The 21011-nt window shown below is 44.7% G+C and overlaps 1 protein-coding gene across 1 annotated transcript in view; it reads right to left on the bottom strand.

The window, feature by feature from the left end:
* Nucleotides 1-21011, bottom strand: part of LOC149138875 (protein EXECUTER 2, chloroplastic-like) — a 186420-nt gene that overhangs the window by 138206 nt on the left and 27203 nt on the right. The window contains exons 2-3 of the mRNA XM_089449804.1: nucleotides 14244-14360; nucleotides 14092-14157 (exon numbers count right to left, since the gene is read on the bottom strand). Of these exons, the coding sequence (XP_089305930.1) occupies nucleotides 14092-14157; nucleotides 14244-14360 (183 nt within the window). The remainder of the gene's footprint in view (nucleotides 1-14091; nucleotides 14158-14243; nucleotides 14361-21011) is intronic.

Below are 21011 nucleotides of genomic sequence, written 5' to 3'. Positions count from 1 at the left end.
TCCTCGGACACTAGTTCGCATAATGACCCAGTTCCCCACAGTTGAAGCACTTAACCTTGGAGAGGTCCTTATTCTTCCTCTTCTCCTGCTTCCCCGCAAATGCCAGCGCTACATCCTCTTCCTCTTCCTTCTTGATCCGGACTCCTTTGATGCTACCTCCCATCTTGCTCAGTTGTCTGATCTTTTCTTGGCGAAGAGCTGCCCACAATTCTTCCCAATCTAGAAGATTCGCCTTGCCCAAAATGCTCTAGACAAATGTCTCCCACTCCTCAGAGACTGGGCTTAGGGCGGTCCTCACCATCAACTCCTAATCCAGCGTGGCCCCTATTTAAGTCAATTGGTCCTGGATCTCCTTCAGTCTACCGAGGAAGTGATCTATCTACTCCCATTTGTATGTTTGGTATGACCGCAACTGATTCTCAAATAACATCTTCCTCTGCACAGAAGTATGTTGGTATAACTTCTTCAAGGCGTCCCACATTTCATTTGTCGTCACCTTCTCGACAATATGTTGGACCACATGATCCTTGACCCCATCAAGGATGATGCATTTCGCCTTGGCCATTACCTCCTCGTACTTCTCATTATCAGCCGGGTCAACTGGGATAGCCACTGTTCGCAAGGCAAAGGACTTGATGCAATGTCTATCTAGAATGGACAAGATCTTGGCCTTCTAGACCACAAAGTTGGACGCCCCATCCAGCTGTCATCTCTCGACTCCTCTGAGTCTCTACTTCCCTCTAGAAGTTCTCTCTTTGACTCCCTCTGAGTCACTACTTCCCGTCTGGAAGTTCTCTGCTAGACTCCCTCTGAGTCTCGATTTCCCTCCTGGAAATCCGCCTACCAACCGTCAAGTCGCACCTCTTCGATCTCCTATGCACCTGTAACATTGATCCAGATTCCTTGGCTAGAAATCCACCTCGGTAGCGACTCCCTGTACCTTATTTTTGCCCTATTATTTATTGTTCTGCCCACAACACCCCACCAGCTTCACTCCCCGCAATCTACCCACAACTTCCTATGCCCCAGCAACTCAAGGACTGAGCCTCTAGGCTCTGTGCAATCCCGGCGCTGGCTAAAATGCTCCCCTAGCCAACTGCGTCAACCCTCCTGGTCTCTTTGTGGCTCTGCGTGAGCCTTTTTCTACCTTCCTCAGCCTCTGCGCTGGCCTCTCTGGCCCGAACTGATGACAGTCCCTCTACGTCAACCCTTCCTTTGTCGCTTTTCTGCAAGGAACAACTTTAGTCACTCGGGACAGTTGTTTCTGCAGCAAATACTCTAACCCAACTGTTGCCTTCAGCTCTCTTGTGATCTGCAACCACACTCTGATACCATGTTGAAATTTCTAAGTCTATCTGTTAGAAGTTTTATCTGTATTCTTCTGGTTTATTTCTCCTACTTGTTAATTACAAATCAGTTATTTAAACATATAAACATCAAAATAAACACAATAAAGTCTCAACCATCTATAGATCAACAGCTGAAAGAAATAGCAAACACACAAGTGACACCGTTATTTTTGGACAACTCATCCCCGGAAAAAACCCAATGCAAGAAAAAACCCGCGTAGCAATTCTGAGGGTTATTTATTATGCAGTATATCCTTGAGTACAACTGGGTGCCAAACTGGCTCATCCGATAGAGAAAAATAACTGGCAATAATACCTCTCTATTTGGAAGCAGATATTCAAAAAATCTGCCCCACGAAATGTTGGAATTTCTAAGTCCAACCCATTAGAAACCCTTCATGTACTTTACTGATTTATTCCTACCTACTTGTTATGTTAATTAACAAGTTATTTACCATGTAAACACTGGAAATAAATACAAGTACATGCTCAACACATTATAGATCATCAACTGAAGGAAACAGAAACAGGCACACAAGTGACAACATTGTTTTTGGACTAATGTCCTCAGAAAAACCCAATGCGGAAAACCGGTGCAGCTATCTGAGGGTTTGATTTATTAAGCAGTTTCAAAATACAATCTGGGTGCCAAATCCGGCTCACCCAACAGAGAAAAATCTCGACAGTAGTACCTCTCTACTCGGAAGCAGATATTCCGTCTGAAATCCTGGATAAACACTCCGGCAGCTCCAATCTGCCCAACGAAACCCCAGCGTCAGCCTCTAGGCACTGCGACAACCTCTCTCTGGCCCAGCGTCACTCTGGCTTGGCCTCCTCTAGAGGCACTGCATCAATTCTTTGGCCCTCTGCGTCTCCCACGCTGGCATTCTGAGGCATTGTGCAGCTGTTGGCTGCCTCTGCATGAGCCCTGGCTGGCTCTGTGTGAACCCTTGGCTGCTTCTGCATCCCTCTCTCCAGCTACTGCGCTGATGCTCCCGGTGATATCTCTGCCTCTCTGCTTCTATACTCACTGCCCCTCAGCTGCAACTCTAATCACTCTCTCAACTTTCTCAGCAAACCCAACCCCAAAAAATCGAAATCTTGATCTCTTTGTGTGTTCTCCAAGTGACCCTCAAGCCTCCTCTTATACTTTTCTCGTTGACAAATCAACGGCTGAGATTAAGTCCCTAATCAACAGCTAAGAATAGATCTAGCTTGATCAATGACTTTTGAACTATTCTAACACAATTTTATATTAATTCACATTAATATTTTATTTTCCCTAAGTTTAGACTTAGGGAATCCATTAAAAATATTAATTATTTTAATATCTCCCAAACTGTTTAGAATCTACCCAAACCCTTTCTGGGTATTGGAGATCTCATGTGCCTTAGCCTCTCCACCAATTTTTGTAACTAGAGCACATCCGATGCTACCCCAAATCAACATGCCCTCTTAGCGAGGACTATGCTCTAACAATACTCCTCAGGAGCATCACCCTGATCATCCGACATCGGTCCCTGTGCTAATGCTAGGCCTGCTACCCATCATCTGCATTGCTACATCCTGTATTGCTACCCATGGCCCTACCACTGCCACTACTACATCCGTACTACAACTCCCTCTGCATTTGTGCTGCTGCACATGGCCCTACCACTTCCACTATTGCATCTGCATTGCAACCCCTCTCATCATGCTGCATCGTGTTGCCCATAGCACTACAACTTAGTTACTGAGAAGTAAGTAACTGATCTCCCAACTCTGACATCTCTGTCAGGCTAGAGACACCCATGATGTTGAAGCTCCCTCTGTCGCCGACAAGTGCTCCCTCTCTCACCTTTGCATTGTTGCAACTATTCCATGCATCTCGCACCGTTGCACACCTCTCTGAGCCATCTTGCACTGCTGCTTCACGTTGTCTTGGGAATCATGTACTATAGCTCCCTCTATCGCTGACAAGTGCTCCCTCTTTTGCGTTGCTGCAACTATTCCATGCATTTCGCACCGTTGCACACCTCTCTGAGCCATCTTGCACTGCTGCCTCACGTTGTCCTGGGAATCCTGTACTGTAGCTCCCTTTGTCGCTCCATCCGCATCTATCTCTACTGACATCTGCCAGTACTGCTACTCCTCTTCGGGGCTCCCGTAGCAAGGTCTAATCCAAGAGGCTGGGTACCTCGAGGATCCTGCCCCTCATCGCCTGTAGTCCATCTGACTACAACTCGATGTCTCCCCACTTCTGCTCAAGTGGTGTGTGTGCACTCATGGCACAGTCCTCGTTTGTCTCCACTTCCTTCTCTGCCTTTGTTGGCGCAGCCTTGGTCTTGGAGGCCTCTCCCTTGCTTTTCTTCCTTGGACACTGGATCGCATAATGACCCAGTTCCCCACAGTGGAAGCATTTGACCTTGGAGGGGTCCTTCTTCTTCCGTTTCTCCTGCTTTCCCTCAGATGCTAGGACAGCATCCACCTCCTCCTCCTTAATTCTGATCCCCTTGCCACTGCTTCCCGCCTTGCTCAACCTTTTGCTCTCTTCTTAGTGAAGAGTCGCCCACATTTCCTCCCAATCTGGAAGGGTTGCCTTGCCCAGTATGCTCTGGAAAAACACCTCCCAGTCTTTTGAGACTGCGTTCAGGGCTGTTCTCACCATCAATTCTTGATCCGGCGTGGCCCCTATGGAAGTCAGTTGATCCCGAATCTCCTTCAATTGACCGAGGAAGGGGTCCCTCTGTTCTCCCTTCTGCATCTAGTATGATTGCAACTGATTTTCTAGTAACATCCTTCTCTGCACAGAAGTATGTTGGTACAATTTCTTTAGGGCCTCCCACATCTCATTTGTCATTTCCTTTTCGGAAAAATGAGGTACTACATGGTCCTTGACCTCGTCAAGAATGATGCTCTTGGCCTTCACCATTGCCTCCTTGTACTTGTCGTTATCAGCTGGGTCAACTGGGATAGCTATCGTCCTCAAGGCGAAGTGCTTGACACGATTCCTGTCTAGAACGGATAGGATTCTGGCCTTCCAGACTACGAAGTTTGAGGCTCCGTCCAGTCTGTCCTGGTCTCTTACCCCGTTCATTGCCATCTCGTTGCTCCTCTACTTCCCTCCTGGAAGTTCTTGGTGTGACTCCCTCTAAGCCTCGATTTCCCTCCTGGAAACCCTTCTGCCAATGTCGAGATGCCCCCACTCCAATCGTTAGTGCAGTTGCACCACTGATCCAGATTTCTCGGCTAGAAATCCTCGGTAGCAACTCCCTCCTCCTTGGCCTTGCCCTGTTAGGTATTGTTCTGACTACAGTACCCCACCAGCTCCACTCTACAACTTACCCACAGCCTCCTAAACCCCAGCAAGCTGAAGGTTAGAGCTCCTAGGCTCTGTGCAATCCCGGCACTCGCAATTCAGCTTCCTCAACCAACTGCGTCAGCCCTCTTGGCCTCTACGTGAGCCTGTCTTTGCCTCACTCAACCTTTGCGCTACCTCTTCCTAGCTCAATCTTGATGACGCAGGCACTACATCACCCCTTTCTTGTTGCTACTCTACTAGAAACAGCTTCTGTCACTCATGACTCAGGACAGACATTTTCTGCAGCAGCTGCTCTGCTCAGCTGATGTCCTCAGTTCTCCTGTGATCTGCAACCACGCTCTGATACCATGTTGGAATTTCTAAGTCTAACCTGTTAGAAACCCTTCATGTACTTTACTGATTTATTTCTACCTACTTGTTCTGTTAATTAACAAGTTATTTACTGGAAATACTGGAAATAAATACAAGTACATGCTCAACACATTATAGATTATCAACTGAAGGAAACAGAAACAAGCACACAAGTGACAACGTTGTTTTTGGACTAATGTCCCCGGAAAAACCCAATGCGAGAAAACCGGTGCAGCTATCTGAGGATTTGATTTATTAAGTAGTTTCAGTATACAATCTGGGTGCCAAATCTGGCTCACCCAACAGAGAAAAATCTCGGCAGTAGTACCTCTCTACTAGGAAGCAAATATTCCATCTGAAACCCCGGATAAACACTATGGCAGCTCCAATCTGCCCCAAGAAACCCCAGCGTCAGCCTCTCTCTGGCCCAGCGTCACTCTGGCTTGGCCTGCGTCAGCCTCTGGAGGCAATGCGTCAGCCTTTTGGCCCTCTGCGTCACCCACGTTGGCCCTCTGAGGCACTACGCAACTCCTGATCATCCAGCATCGGTCCCTGTGCTGATGCTAGGCCTGCTACCCATCATCTGCACTGCTGCATCATGTACTGCTAGATCACATCCGATGCGAACCCAAATCAACACTCCCTCTTAGCGAGGATTGTGCTCTAACAATACTCCTCACTGAGTATCACCCTGATCATCCGGCATCGGTCCCTGTGCTGATGCTAGGCCTGCTACCCATCATCTGCACTGTTGCATCCTGTACTGCTAGATCACATTCGATGCGAACCCAAAACAACACTCCCTCTTAGCGAGGATTGTGCTCTAACAATACTCCTCACTGAGTATCACCCTGATCATCCGGCATCGGTCCCTGTGCTGATGCTAGGCCTGCTACCCATCATCTGCACTACTGCATCCTGTACTGCTACCCATGGCCCTACCACTGCCACTGTTGCATCCATACTGCAACTCCCTCTACATCTGTGTTGCTGCCCATGGCCCTGCCACTTACACTGTTGCATCTGCACTGCAACCCCTCTCCTCATGCTGCATCGTGCTACCCATAGCACTACCACTGCTAACTGTTGCACTGCAACTTAGTTACTGAGAAGTAAGTAACTAATCTCCCAACTCTGACATCTCTGTCAAGCTAGAGACACCCATGATGTTGAAGCTCCCTCTGTCACTGACAAGTGCTCCCTCTCTCACCTCTGCGCTGCTGCAACTATTCCATGCATCTCGCACCATTGCACACCTCTCTGTGCCATCTTGCACTTGGTGCAACACTCCTGTGTTTCTCGCACTGCTGCCTCATGCTCTCTTAGGAATCCTGCACTGTAGCTCCCTCTGTCGCTCCATCTGCATCCGTCTCTACTGACATCTGCCAGTACTGCTACTCCTCTTCGGGGCTCCCGTAGCAAGATCTAATCCAAGAGGCTGGGTACATCGAGGATACTGCCCCTCATCGCCTGTAGTCCGTCTTACTATAGCTCGATGTCTCCCCACTTCCGCTCAAGTGGTGTGTGTGCACTCATGGCATAGTCCTTGTCTCTCTCCACTTCCTTCTCTGCCCTTGCTGGCGCAGCCTTGGTCTTGGAAGCCTCTCCCTTGCTCTTCTTCCTTGGACACTGGGTCGCATAATGACCCAGTTCCCACAGTGGAAGCATTTTGTTGATTTGGGGTGGCATCGGATGTGCTCTAGCCACGAAATTTGGTGGAGAGGTTGGGGCACATGAGATCCCCAATACCCAGAAAGGGTTTGGGCAGATTCTAAACAGTTCAAGAGAAATTAAAATAATTAATATTTTTAATGGAGTCCCTAAGTCTAAACTTGGGAAAATAAAATATTAATGTGTATTAATATGAATTTGTGTTAAAATGGTCCAAAAGACATGGATCAAGCCAGATCTAATCTTAGCCGTTGATTAGGGATATAATCTCGGTCGTTGAGATGTCAACGGGAAAAGTATAAGAGGAGGCTTGAGGGTCACTTGGAGAACACACCAAAGTGATTAGTCATTATATTCCCTAGAGCGGGGTTTGCTAAGAGAGATAGAATCAGTGATCGGGAGAGCAGCTGAGGGGCATTGAGTACAGAGAAACAGAGAAGGCAGATATTGTGCCGGGAGAGGAGCGCAACAGCCAAGGAGAGTGACACAAAGCCAACAAGGGCTCACGCAGAGGCAACCAAGTGTTGCGCAGAGCACCAAAGAGGCCAGCGTGTCTGACGCAGAGGCCCAGGAAGTTCACGCAGGGCCTCCTGGGGCTGACGTAGGCCAAGAAAGGTTGACGCAGGGTCAGTTTGAGACAGAGAGGGGCTGACGCATTCCAGATTGGGCAGACGCTGGGGTTGCAGAGCAGTTTCGTACTGAGGAGTTGCCGGAAGGATTTTCCAGGGTTTCTGCCAGGAGATTTCTCTCAAACTGTGAGGTATAGCTGTTAAGGAAATTCTCCGTTGGGTAGGCCAATTTCAACACCCAGATTGAGCTCTGATATTGCTTAATAAGAAAACCCTCAAATAGTTGCACGAGTTTTCCCGCATTGGATTTTTCCGGGGACATTGGTCCAAAAATAATGGTGTCATGTGGTGTGTTTGTTCTTGTTTCTTTTAGTTGTTGATCAGTAATATGTTGAGCATGCACTGGTGTTTATTTTCAGTGTTTACTTTGTAAATAACTTGTTAAAGAAAATTAACGAGTAGGTAGGAATAAATCAGAAAAAGTGCATGAAGGGTTTCTAAACTAAGTAAACTTAGAAACTTCAACATGGTATCAAAGCGTGATTGCAGATCACAAGAGGACTAAAAGACATCAGCCAAGCAAAGCAATAACAGCAGAAAACAGCTATCCCGAGGTGACAGAAGTTGTTTCTAGCAGCACAGAAGCCAAGAAGTGTGACGCAAAGCCAACCAGAGCCACGCAGAAGAAGCCAAGAACTAAGCAGAGTCTCAGATAGGCCATTGTTGCTGACGCAGAGGGCCAGAGGGCTGACAAAGGGCATCCCAAGCTGACACATACCCATCTGGGGTGATGCAGAGCCAGCATGAGGCAGATAGGGGCTAACACAGTTCACAGAGAGGCAATTGCTGGAGTCTAGAAGGCTGCAGAAATATTGCAGAGTGGAGCTAGTGAGGTACTGTAGTCAGAACAGTACCTGACAAAGCAGGGCCAGAGGAGTTGTTACCCAGGGGGTTTCTAGCCGAGGAACCTTGATCAGCAGTGCAGTTTCACAAAACGATCAGAGTAGGGGGCATCTCGACAAGTGGCAGAGCAATTTCCAGGAGGGAAATCAGAACTTAGAGGGAGTCCAGAAGAGAACTTCCAAAAGGGAAGTAAAGACTCAAAGGAGTCGAATAGAGAACTTCCAGGAGGGAAGTAGAGGAGCGTCATGGCACTACACGGGGTAAGAGACCAGGATAGACTGGATGGAGCATCGAACTTTGCACTCTGGAAGACCAAAATCTTATCAGTGCTTGAAAGGATCGTGTCAAGAACTTCGCCTAGAAGGTTATAGCTATCCCAGTCAACCCCAATGATAACGACAAGTACGAAGAGGCGATGGCAAGAGCCAAATGCATTATCCTTGACGGGGTCAAGGATCATGTGGTACCACATATAGCCGAGGAGGAAACGGCAGTTGAGATGTGGGAGGCTCTCAAGAACTTGTACCAGCATACTTCTATGTAGAGAAGAATGTTGCTCGAGAACCAGATGAGGTCGTATCAGATGAAGAAGGATCAATCGATTGACACCTTCCTTGGAGGACTGAATGAGATCCGAGACTAATTGACTGCTATAGGAGCGACACCTGATCAGGAGCTTATGGTGAGGACAACCCTGAATGTTGTCTCAGAAGATTGGGAAGTGTTTGTCCAGAGTATCCTGGGCATAGGGACTCTCCCACCTTGGGACGAGATGTGGGCAGCTCTTCGCCAGGAAGAGATCAAACGAAAATCGAAGACAGATAGCAGCAACAAAGGGATCAAGGTCAAGCAAGAGGACGAGGATGTGGCCCTAGCATCTGAGGGAAAGCAGGAGAAGCGGAAAAAGAAAGATCTCTCCAAGATCAAGTAATTCCACTGTGGGGAGATGGGTCATTATGCGACCCAGTGCCCAAGGAAGAAGAGTAAGGGAGAGTCTTCCGAGACTAAGGCAGCGCCAGCACGGGCAGAGCAGGAAGTTTTGACAGACGATGATTGTGCCATGAGTGCACACGCACCACTTGAGCGGAAGTGGGGAGACATTGCGCTGTATTCAGGCAGACTACAGGCGATGAGGGGCAGGATCCTTGAGGTACCCAGCCTCTTGGATTAGACCTTGCTACAAGAGCCCCGACGAGGAGTAGCAAGACTGGCTAGGTGGGTAGTGACGGATGCGGATGGAGCGACAGAGAGAGCTACAATTCAGGAGTCCCGAGACAGCGCAGAGCTAGCAGGCTGCAGCAGTGCGAGAGGCACAGGAGTGTTGCACTAGTGCAGGAAGACATAGAGAAGTGTGCAACAGTGCGAGATGTAGGGAGTTGTTGCAGTAGTGCAAAGGTCAGAAATAGGGAGCACTTGTCAGTGGCAGAGGGAGCTTCAACATCTGTGGGTGTTTCTAGCCCAATAGGGAGGTCAGTTGGGAGATCATTTACTTACTTCTCAGTAACTGAGTTTCAGTGCAGCAATGGGCAGCATGATGCAACATGATGAGAGGAGGTGCAGTGCAGATGCAGTGTTGGGAGGAAGGACCAGCAGCAACACGGATGCAAAGGAGCTGTCGTACAAATGCAGCAGTGGCAATGGCAAAACCATGGGCAGCAGTACAGGAGGCAGCAATGCAGAGGATGGTGGGCAAGAAGGCCTAGCATCAACACAGGTACCGATGTCGAATGATCAAAGTAATACTCAATGAGGGGTATTGCTAGAGCACGGTCCTCGCTAAGAGAGAGTGTTGATTTGGGGTAGCATCGGATATGCTCTAGCCACGAAATTTGGTGGAGAGGTTGGGGCACATGAGATCTCCAATACCCAGAAAGGGTTTGGGCAGATTCTAAACAGATCAGGAGATATTAAAATAAACACTCTGACAGCTCCAATCTGCCCCACGAAACCCCAGCGTCAGCCTCTAGGGACTGTGTCAGCCTCTCTCTGGCCAACGTCACTCTGGCTTGGCCTGTGTCAGCCTCTGGAGGCACTGTGTCAGTCCTCTGGCCCTCTGCGTCACCAACATTGGCCCTCTAAGGCACTCCGCAGCTCCTGGCTGCCTTTGCGTGAGCCTTGGCTGGCTCTACATGAACCCTTGGCTGCTTCTGCATCCCTCTCTCCAGCTACTATGTTGATCATCCCGGTGTTGTCTCTGCCTCTCTGCTTCTATATTCACTGCCCCTCAGCTGCAACTCTGATCACTCTCTCAACTTTCTCAGCAAACCCAGCCCCAGAAAGTCGAAATCTTGATCTCTTGGTGTGTTTTCCAAGTGACCCTCAAGCCTCCTCTTATACTTTTCTCATTGACAAATCAACGGTCGAGATTAAGTCCCTAATCAATGGCTAAGATTAGATCTGGCTTGATCCATGACTTTTGGACTATTCTAACACAGTTTTATATTAATTCACATTAATATTTTATTTTCCCTAAGTTTAGACTTAGGGACCCTATTAAAAATATTAATTATTTTAATATCTCCCAAACTGTTTAGAATCTGCCCAAACCCTTTCTGGGTATTGGATATCTCATGTGCCTTAGCCTCTCCACCAATTTTTGTGGCTATAGCACATCTGATGCTACCCCAAATCAACACAAAACCCTCTCCAGCACAACTGAAGCACTGTGTCATCCCTCCTGGCCTCTACATCAACCTCAAAACACTCTGTGTCAGCCCTATGAGGCACTGCACAGCCTCTACGGCCTTCTGCATCACTCCTGCTACCCACTGCGTGGATGACGTAGGCCCTCTTGCCTCTGCGTTGTCTCAGCTAGCCTCTGTGTACCCTGCTCCGGCTTTTGCATCTACCTCTTTGCCTCTGCGCTGGTCTCCCGGCACTATCTCTGCCTCTCTGTCCATTGCTCACTGCCCCTTGCTGCAAACTGATCACTGATTTGACTTTTCTTAGCAAACCGCGCTCTAGAAAATCGAATGACTGATCACTCTAGTGTGTTCTCTAACTGACCCTCAAGCCTCCTCTTATACTTTTCTTGTTGGTCCTTCAATGGCCGAAATTACATCTCTAATCAACAGCGAAAGATTAGATTTGGCTTGATCCATGTCATTTAGAACCTTCTAACCCAGTTTTATATTAATACCCATTAATATTTTATTTTTCCTAAGTATAAACTTAGGATCTCCATTAAAAATATTAATTATTTCAATATCTCCTAAACCAGTTAGAATCTGCCCAAACCATTTTTGGGTCTTGGAGATCAATTATGCTTTAGCCTCTCCAACAATTTTCATGGCTAGAGCACATTTGATGCTACCCCAAATCAACAAGCGTCAAGTAATCATCAAGCATCTTTGCTAGGCAGACCCTCAAGGGGTTTCCTTTAGTAAACACTTGGTTTGTTTTATGTCATAGTCGATCCTTGGACTAAGGACGATCCTATTGAGGAATCCTCTCTAGTGGGCATTTGACTTTACAGTTTGCCCTGATTGGCCAAGAGACAACCCATCCTTAGGTACTAGTCCACCCACACACCCCCCCAATCCATTATTCCGGGCGACCAACCTAATATCCTCTCATCATTAACACTCCCTTGACTCCGTCACCCTTGAACATTGGCACTGATGTTCTCATCGTTTCATCACCAATACTTCATTTTTTCTCTTAAACTCAACTTGAATACTAGGATTACTTGTGATATCACTCGTCTCCTTATTACTTATGCCCTGGTGATTTTAAGGGGAGCCCCCTCGAAGCCACAGAAGAACCTGCCTAAAGAGGCAAAAGTAGGTCGCTGAGGTGACAGTGGATGACCTATTGAGGTTCCACTTGGATTCTTTGGGGTGGGTTGGAGCTTTCACCATTCTAACATACAATTTGAGCAGTAACAGGAATCACTAAGGCGCTCCATAAAAAAAGAGTCTTCTGCTTCTACACATTTTCCAAATATTCCCATTCATGTGCCACAGCACATGCCTCCAACATAAAATTGTATGTGAAGATATCTGGAGTCTTCTGCTTCTACACATTTTCCAAATATTCCCATTCATGTGCCACAGCACATACCTCCAACATTAAATTGTATGTAAAGATATCTGGACTAAGCCTGGAATCACTGCTGCCAGAATTTTAAGATCCATTCACCTCCAACATTAAATTGTATGTGAAGATATCTGTACTAAGACTGGAATCACTGCTGCCAGGATTTTAAGACCCATTGTCCCCTTCTTAATTCCCTCAAACAAAAGTCTGGCTTCTTCAAACATATTATTTTGTCAATCAACTTTATTACAGCAGTGATGGCACCCTATATTTGGAGCACAGAATTCCCGAATATAGGAAAATAGACACAATCATGTGTATTCCAGCTGCTGCACCACACTAAATCAGGCCAGTGAAAGTTACAGCTAGTGCTTTACTAGAAGGGCGCTTACATAACTTCTCAACCTGCAACAAAGCATCATGCCATCTTCCAACACTGCAAAGGCAGCGTGCCAATTCAAAATAAACAGCACTCCTCCTTATTCCATCTCTTCAATTGCCCTCAGAGCTTCACGAGTTTTGCCAAAGGAAAGCATCACATCAGCAGGCCAAGTAAATATGGTTCAGAACAGCGCTATTAGCTGCCTCCTTCATTGCTGCATTATTGAATATTCATCTGCCATCTTCAGCCGGTGCCACCATGAGTATCTTCGCTCAAAGATGGTATTAAGAGAGAGCTTTAACATAAAAATGTTAGGGATACCCCGCTTGAGTTGGAAAAGAGCCAACCAATAGTTGGAGGCTAGGTTTCTTTGATGACATAAGTGACTGTCCTGAATCCTGATAGATACCCCTCAGGTTGCACCTTCTGAATTAAGCCTTTTATCATGAAGTGCATGCTGGGGAGGTAACATATGGCATGGATTAGGGGCCTTCCTCTTTGCTGGAACCTGTGCTTTTGTCTTGGTTGATGTCAAAGTATCAAATCATCAAATTATCTTGTGAAAGGTTCCATTACTTGTTATGCAAAACAGTAATGGTATGTTTCGATCATAATTCCTAGTACAAGATAGGGACCAGAGACATAAGTCATGGTCTTCATCAAAAACATACAACCATGGAAGTTTAAAAGTTTTGTTTATTTCTCTTTTGTTGGAACATAGCTTTGATTGATTTTCAAATCTTGTCTCAGGTTTCAACATTAATAAATACCTAAAACACAGCATATATTAGATTTTAATATGGATTGCATTGTTGTTAGGCACTGACAATTATATTGTTTTGCAATTCAAGGCATGGCTGTGAACCGCATATAAGAAGCCTAGCAGTTGGTTACCAAAAAGAAAACCATAGATGCTTCCCTATATCACATCTCTCAGTCGGCAACTTGTGTACTTGTAAAATAAATAGCATTTATTATACTGTGGTTTAAAGAGCATTGCTGTGTACTTGCTCTACAAGTGACAGCTAGCAAAGCTGTTAGAATTTAGAAATTCTCTTTGGAGAATACCCATCTTATGTTAGGTAAATCCTTGCACTATATTTGTATCCTATTATCGCTATGGAAGTGACTTTGTGCCTTCAACTAAATTGCAGGCTTCTGTCACAGAAACAGAAAATAATGAACATAATGGGAATGACGCAAATAAACTATGGAATAGTAGTTGTAATATAAGAAACTGAGGAACCTAATGAAGCAACTCAAACCATGCAACATAAGAAGACATTGAAGAATTGACAAACAACTTTCATAAGCAGGTTAGAAAAGACAATGGCTATAATATGAACACATCTGAGAGATGTTTTAGGTAAATCACCCATGTCAATTAAACATTCGAGTATGTGCCGCAATCTTGGGAAATTCCCATTTCACTTTTCCAAATGTAAACAAGAAGAGGTTGAAGCTGCATTTGTTGCATTTTCATGCTTATCCAGGTTCTACTAGTGAATAACAAAAAGAACAGCTTACCAATCCAGCACCAGTGTCTTTGCAGAAATGTGCTGCATCTCGATAGCGCTCCTCCTCTATCGCTTTCTGTGCACATTATTCCATAAGTGCCCAAATCAGCATTCAGTTATTTAAACAAAAGGTTCAAACCTGAAATTCTTAAAGCCTCTTACTGTTAGCTGATTCATGAAGTCACCAGCAGTGTCATATGCCATTCTTTCTGAAATGAGCAATTTTAACCTAGCAGCCTCTTCATAATCCTCAATTTCAACAGCATCTTCAAGGCGGAGCTGTAGATCACATATCATATTCATCAATAAAGCACCACATCCCATTAGACTGCTGTATCAATATATTGACAAACAGTCAGAATGAAATGATGTTCCGAGAGCATTCCTATTATGATTAAAGGACCTTAAGTCGGACGAAAAGCAAAGTCAAAGTTACCCTTAAAAGCAAATGTTGTAAATCATCTTTAAGAGTTAGATGGCTTGTCAAAATATTCTTATGAACAGACTCATAAATTACAAGCACGGGAAGGATGACCATTGCACTGAAGCTAAAAGAGATGTCAAATATGTAAAACTGGATAACATATGTATTCATAACAAAATTGAACATTTAGAAGCAAGAAAAGGATAGATGGAAGACTTTTAGTTGAATATAGTTGTCTGGTTTGGCTATACATCTAAGTTTAGACTCAAGAAAATTGCCTGATATACCTTTGTCTACAGAGAGTGCAAAATTGAAAATATGAAGGAAAACTGACATAAAGAAATAAACAGCAAACCTTTAAGTATCATTATAAAACTTGTATTACAAGACCCACCATGTACAGGATGACACACTATTGAACATTTAGCATTTACTATACACACACATTCTAACACTATCTTGCACAGAGAGAGAGAGAGTTGATTGTTTATATTTAATAACAAAATAGAGATACAAAACTTGTGTCCTGTAAGAGAGATGAACGACAATGGCAACCAGCATTACATGACAAACTAACCCATGTGACTAGAATCTCTTTATTAACTCATAAGTCACTCTATGTTACTACTCAAAAATACTAGGATATATACAATAATGTACATTATAATTATCACCATTGGATTAATTAACCCTATTGACCAATCTTAATAGCCATTTCAGAGATGAAAGAGGGCAAATGAGGGTCAAGAGAAGGGCAAGAAAGAGGCAAGAGGCAAAGGAAAGAGGCCTTATAGGCCTGCGGCTAGGGTCAAGAGGCCACAAAAGGCCTTACGGCAAGCCTAGGAAGGCTGTCGTTGGGCTAAAGGGGGGCCGAGTGGCCCTAAAGGGGCTGCGGCCTAGGGTTTTGAGGCCCTAAAGGCCTGCGGCACCCTAGAGGGAGCCTCCAAGAGGTTGTCGCAAGCCAAAAGAGGCTGTGGCCTTAGGAGGAGAGGGAACCGAGGGAAAAGGAGAGGATGCGGAGAGGAAAGAAGGAGAACGGAGGGCTGGATGGAGAGGAGAAAGAGGGCCGAAAGCAAGGGAAGGCCCTCTAGGACCACAATAAAGGCCTAGAGGGGAGACTGAGAACCTCAAGGCTTACAACCAGCCTTTCAAGGGCTCAAAACACCCACAGCTAAGGGAGAAGGGGGAGGCTGAGGCCTCTAGGGGCCTATGGCTAGCATCTAAGGGCTAGAAAGGGCTGACATTGGGGCCAAGGAGGCTAGATGGTTAGCCTAGAGGAGGACGTTGGGCCTGGAGGCCATAAAAAATCTCAAACCCCTGCCAAAAATCAAATTCGCCTTAGATCTTCAATTTACTGCAAAATTCTTCAGTGATTTGCCCTGCAAAATTTTTAGAGGCTATATATTACCCTCAAGGGACTAGATCTAGCTCTAATCCAGCAAATTTCCTTTGATCTCACCTACACAATAAATTTACAATAGCCCAAAACCCCAATATATACAAAATTTCAAAACCCCAGAAAACCCCAACTGCAAAACAAGGATTAGAAAATAAAATTATTTACAAATCTATTATACAAAAATATATTTACAAAATATACAAATGTACAATGTTTAGAAGAATTTTGAGAATGAAAATTTTTATAGATTTTGACAATGGCTAGATGTGTTTTGAAAGATAAATGCCAAACCACACCTTTAGCGAAGTTAGAAAACCATATAAAATATTCAGGATCCAAAAATAGTTAGCATATGCCCACAGTTTGTGAACTTGGAGCCCAAGGGTTGGGGAACCTACAAATACTATATATTTTCTCAAGAATAAACCATTAGAACAACAATGAATCAGATCACCTAAGATAAGCCCAAAACTTACCAATAGAATGTTCCTATCATCTACAATGAAATAACGATTTAATAAAAATTTAAAGCACAATATAGGAATGCTCGTACCCAGCACATACCACAAATCAGCGGAACAAAGACACGATGAACTACACCCAAAGTATTTTCTTATAATTATCAAAACATTCACAGTAGGACAGTAGCTTTACATCAATTTTTACAAAGTTACATTAGCCAAAGATCAGTTGGCTTGAGACACAAATGACCTCTAATTTATAGATAAATCCTCCAAGTGGAAAATAACGGCTAGTTGGTTTGATCCCCGTCAAAATAATCTCGACCGTTGATAAATCTTTGATGATCCTTAATCTTTGTCGTCGAAATAATTAATTTTGAGGAATTTTCGAATTTCTCATTAAACTCATTTTTTATTAGCTAAAAAATAATTATTTTGAGCTAATCTCCTCAAAAATTTGACTTTGACTTGACCACCAATGCCCAAGGGTCCAATTTTTTCTTGAAATTTCCAATATTCCCTTCGTGAGGGTCCTCCAAAAATTAATTTCTTTTAGACCCACGAATTTTTCCACTTGGAGAATTTAATTTCTCTAACATTTTAATTTTTTTACTCTAATTAATTAATTTTCTGGCTTAGGATTAATTTTAGCTTTTCTAGAAAAATTAATTAATTGACACTTTAGAGGATTGATTATTTTTCCACAATCAAATATTTTAGCCATGGTGTCTAAGTATGAGGGACCATGCACAAAAATATTTTTTACACAATATTTTACAAAATTCAACCCTCAAAGGGGGGATTCCCGTTCACTATAGACCCTCAAAATACACACCCAAATCTGCGACACAATATGATCTAGTAGACCAAGTAACTTGTAATAAAATAATTTAGCCAATCAGCTTAAATTATTCCCAAATCACTTTTACAGAAGACTCGACTAATACACTAGGACTCACCTAAGACTTTAACGATAAATTCGGAGTGAGGTTGGAGGGAAAAACTTTATCGATCATCCGTGTTTAGAAACACAGATAAATTAGTGAGACAAAAAACCTCCTAGGATGAAATTCGTCGCCAAAATAATAGGCTTACTTAAGTTGTTACATACATACACAATCCTACTAGCATCATTTACATTAGAAATTTTGCAGAATGGGTTTACAATGACTCAAAATGTTGATGCCTGATGATCTTGATTGTTTGGAAAATATGGTACAATTGCTTCCTTGGAACTCTGACAAAATGTGTGCAACATTACCTACTTTGGAATTTGATTTGAAGACATCCCCCTTCTATTTCCTACACTTGACCACAACCTCACGCACCAACTCGATTGTTGCTGCTCTCCACCATGATTTCCCTACTCACGACAATACTCCATCCTCAACAGATGCCCTACGACCTTGTCCTGTAACCACACTTCTGCACCACCCTGCTGCAGCGGACCCCTTTTGGGCGAATTGCTTCGGCATCAAAAGCTGTTGGGTGGCTTGCTAATCCACTTAGCACCCAACCAGGCTACACTTCTGCTGCGAGACACTTAACCGCCTCCCCCCCCCCCACCAATGCTTTTCATTTCCAAGCAATTTGCCTGACAACCTGTAAGACCTGTCAATAGGTCTAACAATTGCAGGCTATCGACCACTTTCATCTCGACCTATAGCACTGTTGACAGCTTCTTCATCGCCCCTATCTTCTTCATGATCTCCTAGTTGACTATGGCAGTTGTTACCAACGACATCCCACCCTATTGTTGCTAGACTTGATCCTTGTGTTTTTGTCGATTCTACGCCCTACTTGCAAATTCTTGCGATCCCTTCGAGTGTGGTTGACCGAATCTGCTGCAAAAAAAAACACCTCTTGTGGATGGCTCTATTGACCCTGCTCAAAAGTAACTGATTCCTTCCACACGGTGGCCCTTGCAGCTTTGCGCAGTGGTGGTTGCGCCAACCCTCCTTGATCAAATTGACCACAAAATAGTTGTTACTCAAGGTAGTTCGCTCTGTGGGTTGTCACTCCCACATCAATCTCCATTGGTGGTTGTTACCCACGGCAGCTTCGAACCTCTACCCATCCGCACATTCAACCTCTACAACAATTTTGGAGATATCGACTTTCCAGTGGTCGATAACCTATTGGCTACCTTGGTTTTTGATTTTGGGTAGCATCGGATGTGCTCTATCTCTAAAATTTTGTGGAGGGGCTAGAATTCATAAGATCTCCAGGACCCAGAAATCGTTTGGAGAAATTCCACCCGGATTGTGAGTTATTCAAATAATTAATATTTTTAATGGGATTCCTAAGTTTAAACTTAGGAAAAATAAATATTAACGAGTATTAATAAAAATATGGGTGAGAAGCTTCTAAGAGACGAGGATCAAGTCTGTTTTAGTCTTAGTCGTTGATTAGGGACTTAATCTCAGGCGTTGATACATCAACAGGAAAAGTATAAGAGGAGGCTTGAGGGTCAGTTGGAGATACACCAAGTGATCAGTCAGTTTGATTTTTCTGGGGCGACGTTTGCTAAGAAAATCAAATAGGTAATCTAAGTTGCAATGAGAGGGGCAAAGGAGAGATTTGGATCGGAAAGGAGTTATGAACCAAAGAGTAACAGGCAGAGAGGCAACAGTAGCATAAGAAAGGCAGCGCAGAGACCTACACAACCCAGGAAGGGGCTCACGCAATGCTAACGTAGGCCAAGAGGGTCTCTTACAATGGCAATGCAAGATATTCGTCAAAAATTTGAGATTTTGTCGGAGAAGCGAGGTTATGAGCCGGGAGGGCTAAACAGCAGTCTTCCTCCAGCAGAAGGGGTGATGCAGTGGCCTAGAGGCAAGACGCTGGCCCAAACAGTGATTGCACTAGGATTTCGCAGTGTTTGCCGAAGTCAGGCCACTCAGTGGATCAGTTGTGACTTGGAGAACGAGGTAAACCCTCGCCGAGATTTCTCTGAAAGGTTAGCCAATGTGAGAGGCAACCTATTGTACTCAGATTCTGCTTGCTTAATAATACAAACCCTCTATATGCTGCACCGGTTTTCCCGCATTGGGTTTTTTTCAGGGACATGTTGTCCAAAAATAATGGTATCCCTCGTGTGTTTGACTCATATATTGTTTCAGTTTATGATCTATATGTCAGTGTAGTCTGCAGTAGTGTTTTTCATCATTGTTTATAATTAAATAACTTGTTGAATGAAATAACAAGTAGGAGATGATAAACCAGTGACTGCAGTAGGATTTCTGTTTGTAAAGATTCAAAAATTTTCACATGGTATCAGAGCATTGCAAATCATAGGACACTGAAGCCATCAGCCGAGAGATCTAGCGAAACTGCTACAGAGAAGCATCTGTCCCGAGTGACAGCGTTGTTTCAGAGTTGGAGGAGCAGTTGGAGTGATGCAAAGCCAGAGGAGTGACGCAGAGGCTCACGCAGTGTCTGTGTTAGCATTCTGAGCCAGTGGAGAGTGACGCAGTACCCGAGAGAAGCTCACGCAGTGACTGCGTCAACTCTCTAGGCCAACGCAGAGCCTGAGAGGCTCAGGTCAGTCAATTGTTGGGGCAGGAGAAGCAATGCAGATTCAATCTGTGGTGCTTGTGCGACGTTGTTGCTGTTGGTGCAAAACAGTGTCTGAGGAGACAAAGCCGAGGTAGAGGGAGTCACTACCTTAGCAGATTTCTTGCCAAAAAAATCTAGATCCGGGATGCTGAGCAGCAGCAAAGTAGGATTGGAGAGGAGTGGTTCGACATTTGGTGGGAGGATTTTCGTGAAGGAAGTTAGGACTCAAAGGGAGTCTGGACAGAACTTGTTCTTTAGAGGATTTCTAGTGCCAAAGAAAACCAGATCCGAGTCTTGCTGGGGCAGCAGTAAGAGAAGGAGAAGAGAACCTATTCTGCACTTGTTTGAGTAGAGATGGTAGTTAATAGACTGAGGGATCAGGACAGATTCGATGGAGCATCCAACTTTTTCATCTAGAAGGCTAGGATCCTGACACTCTTGGACAAAAATAGCATCAAGGATTATGCCTTGAAAGTGGTGGTTGTACTGGTCGATGCTAATCCTCTCAAGAAATACAAGGAGGCTCAAGCGAAGGTGAAGGGCATGATCCTGGACAGGGTCAAGGATTATGTGATCCCACATATTGCTGAAAAGGAAACAACAAGGGAAATGTTGTAGGCCTTGACCACCTTGTATGAGGAAACTTCTGTCCAACAGAAGATGTTGCTTGAGAACCAGCTAACATAGTATCAGATGCAGAAGGGAGAAGAAATCGATCCCTTCCTTCTCAGGTTACAAGGGATTCGAGATCAACTGACTTCTGTGGGTTCTACACCAGATCTTGAGTTCATGGTCAGGACAGCTCTAAATGCAGTCACTAAGGACTGGAAGACCTTTGTCCAGAGCATCTTGGGCAGGGCTTCTCTCCCCAATTGGGAGGAGATGTGGGCAGCTCTTCGACAAGAAGAGATCAGGGGGTTAACCAAGGCCGTAAGTAGCAACAAAGGAGTCAAAGTCAAGAAGGAGGAAAGGGGGATGCAGCTCTCGCATCAGCGGGACAGCCAAGCAGCAGAAGAGGAAAAGGAAAGACATAACCAAAGTCAGATGCTTCAAGTGTGGGGAACTCGAACATTTCGCCACTCAGTGCC

This window comes from Pinus tabuliformis, chromosome X (assembly GCF_031772625.1).
Source record: "Pinus tabuliformis cultivar Carrire ecotype Pingquan chromosome X, CPIR1, whole genome shotgun sequence".
NCBI classification, from domain to species: Eukaryota; Viridiplantae; Streptophyta; class Pinopsida; order Pinales; family Pinaceae; genus Pinus; species Pinus tabuliformis.
Note: the sequence above shows the minus strand (reverse complement) of the source record. Positions and strands in the feature narration are given on the sequence as shown.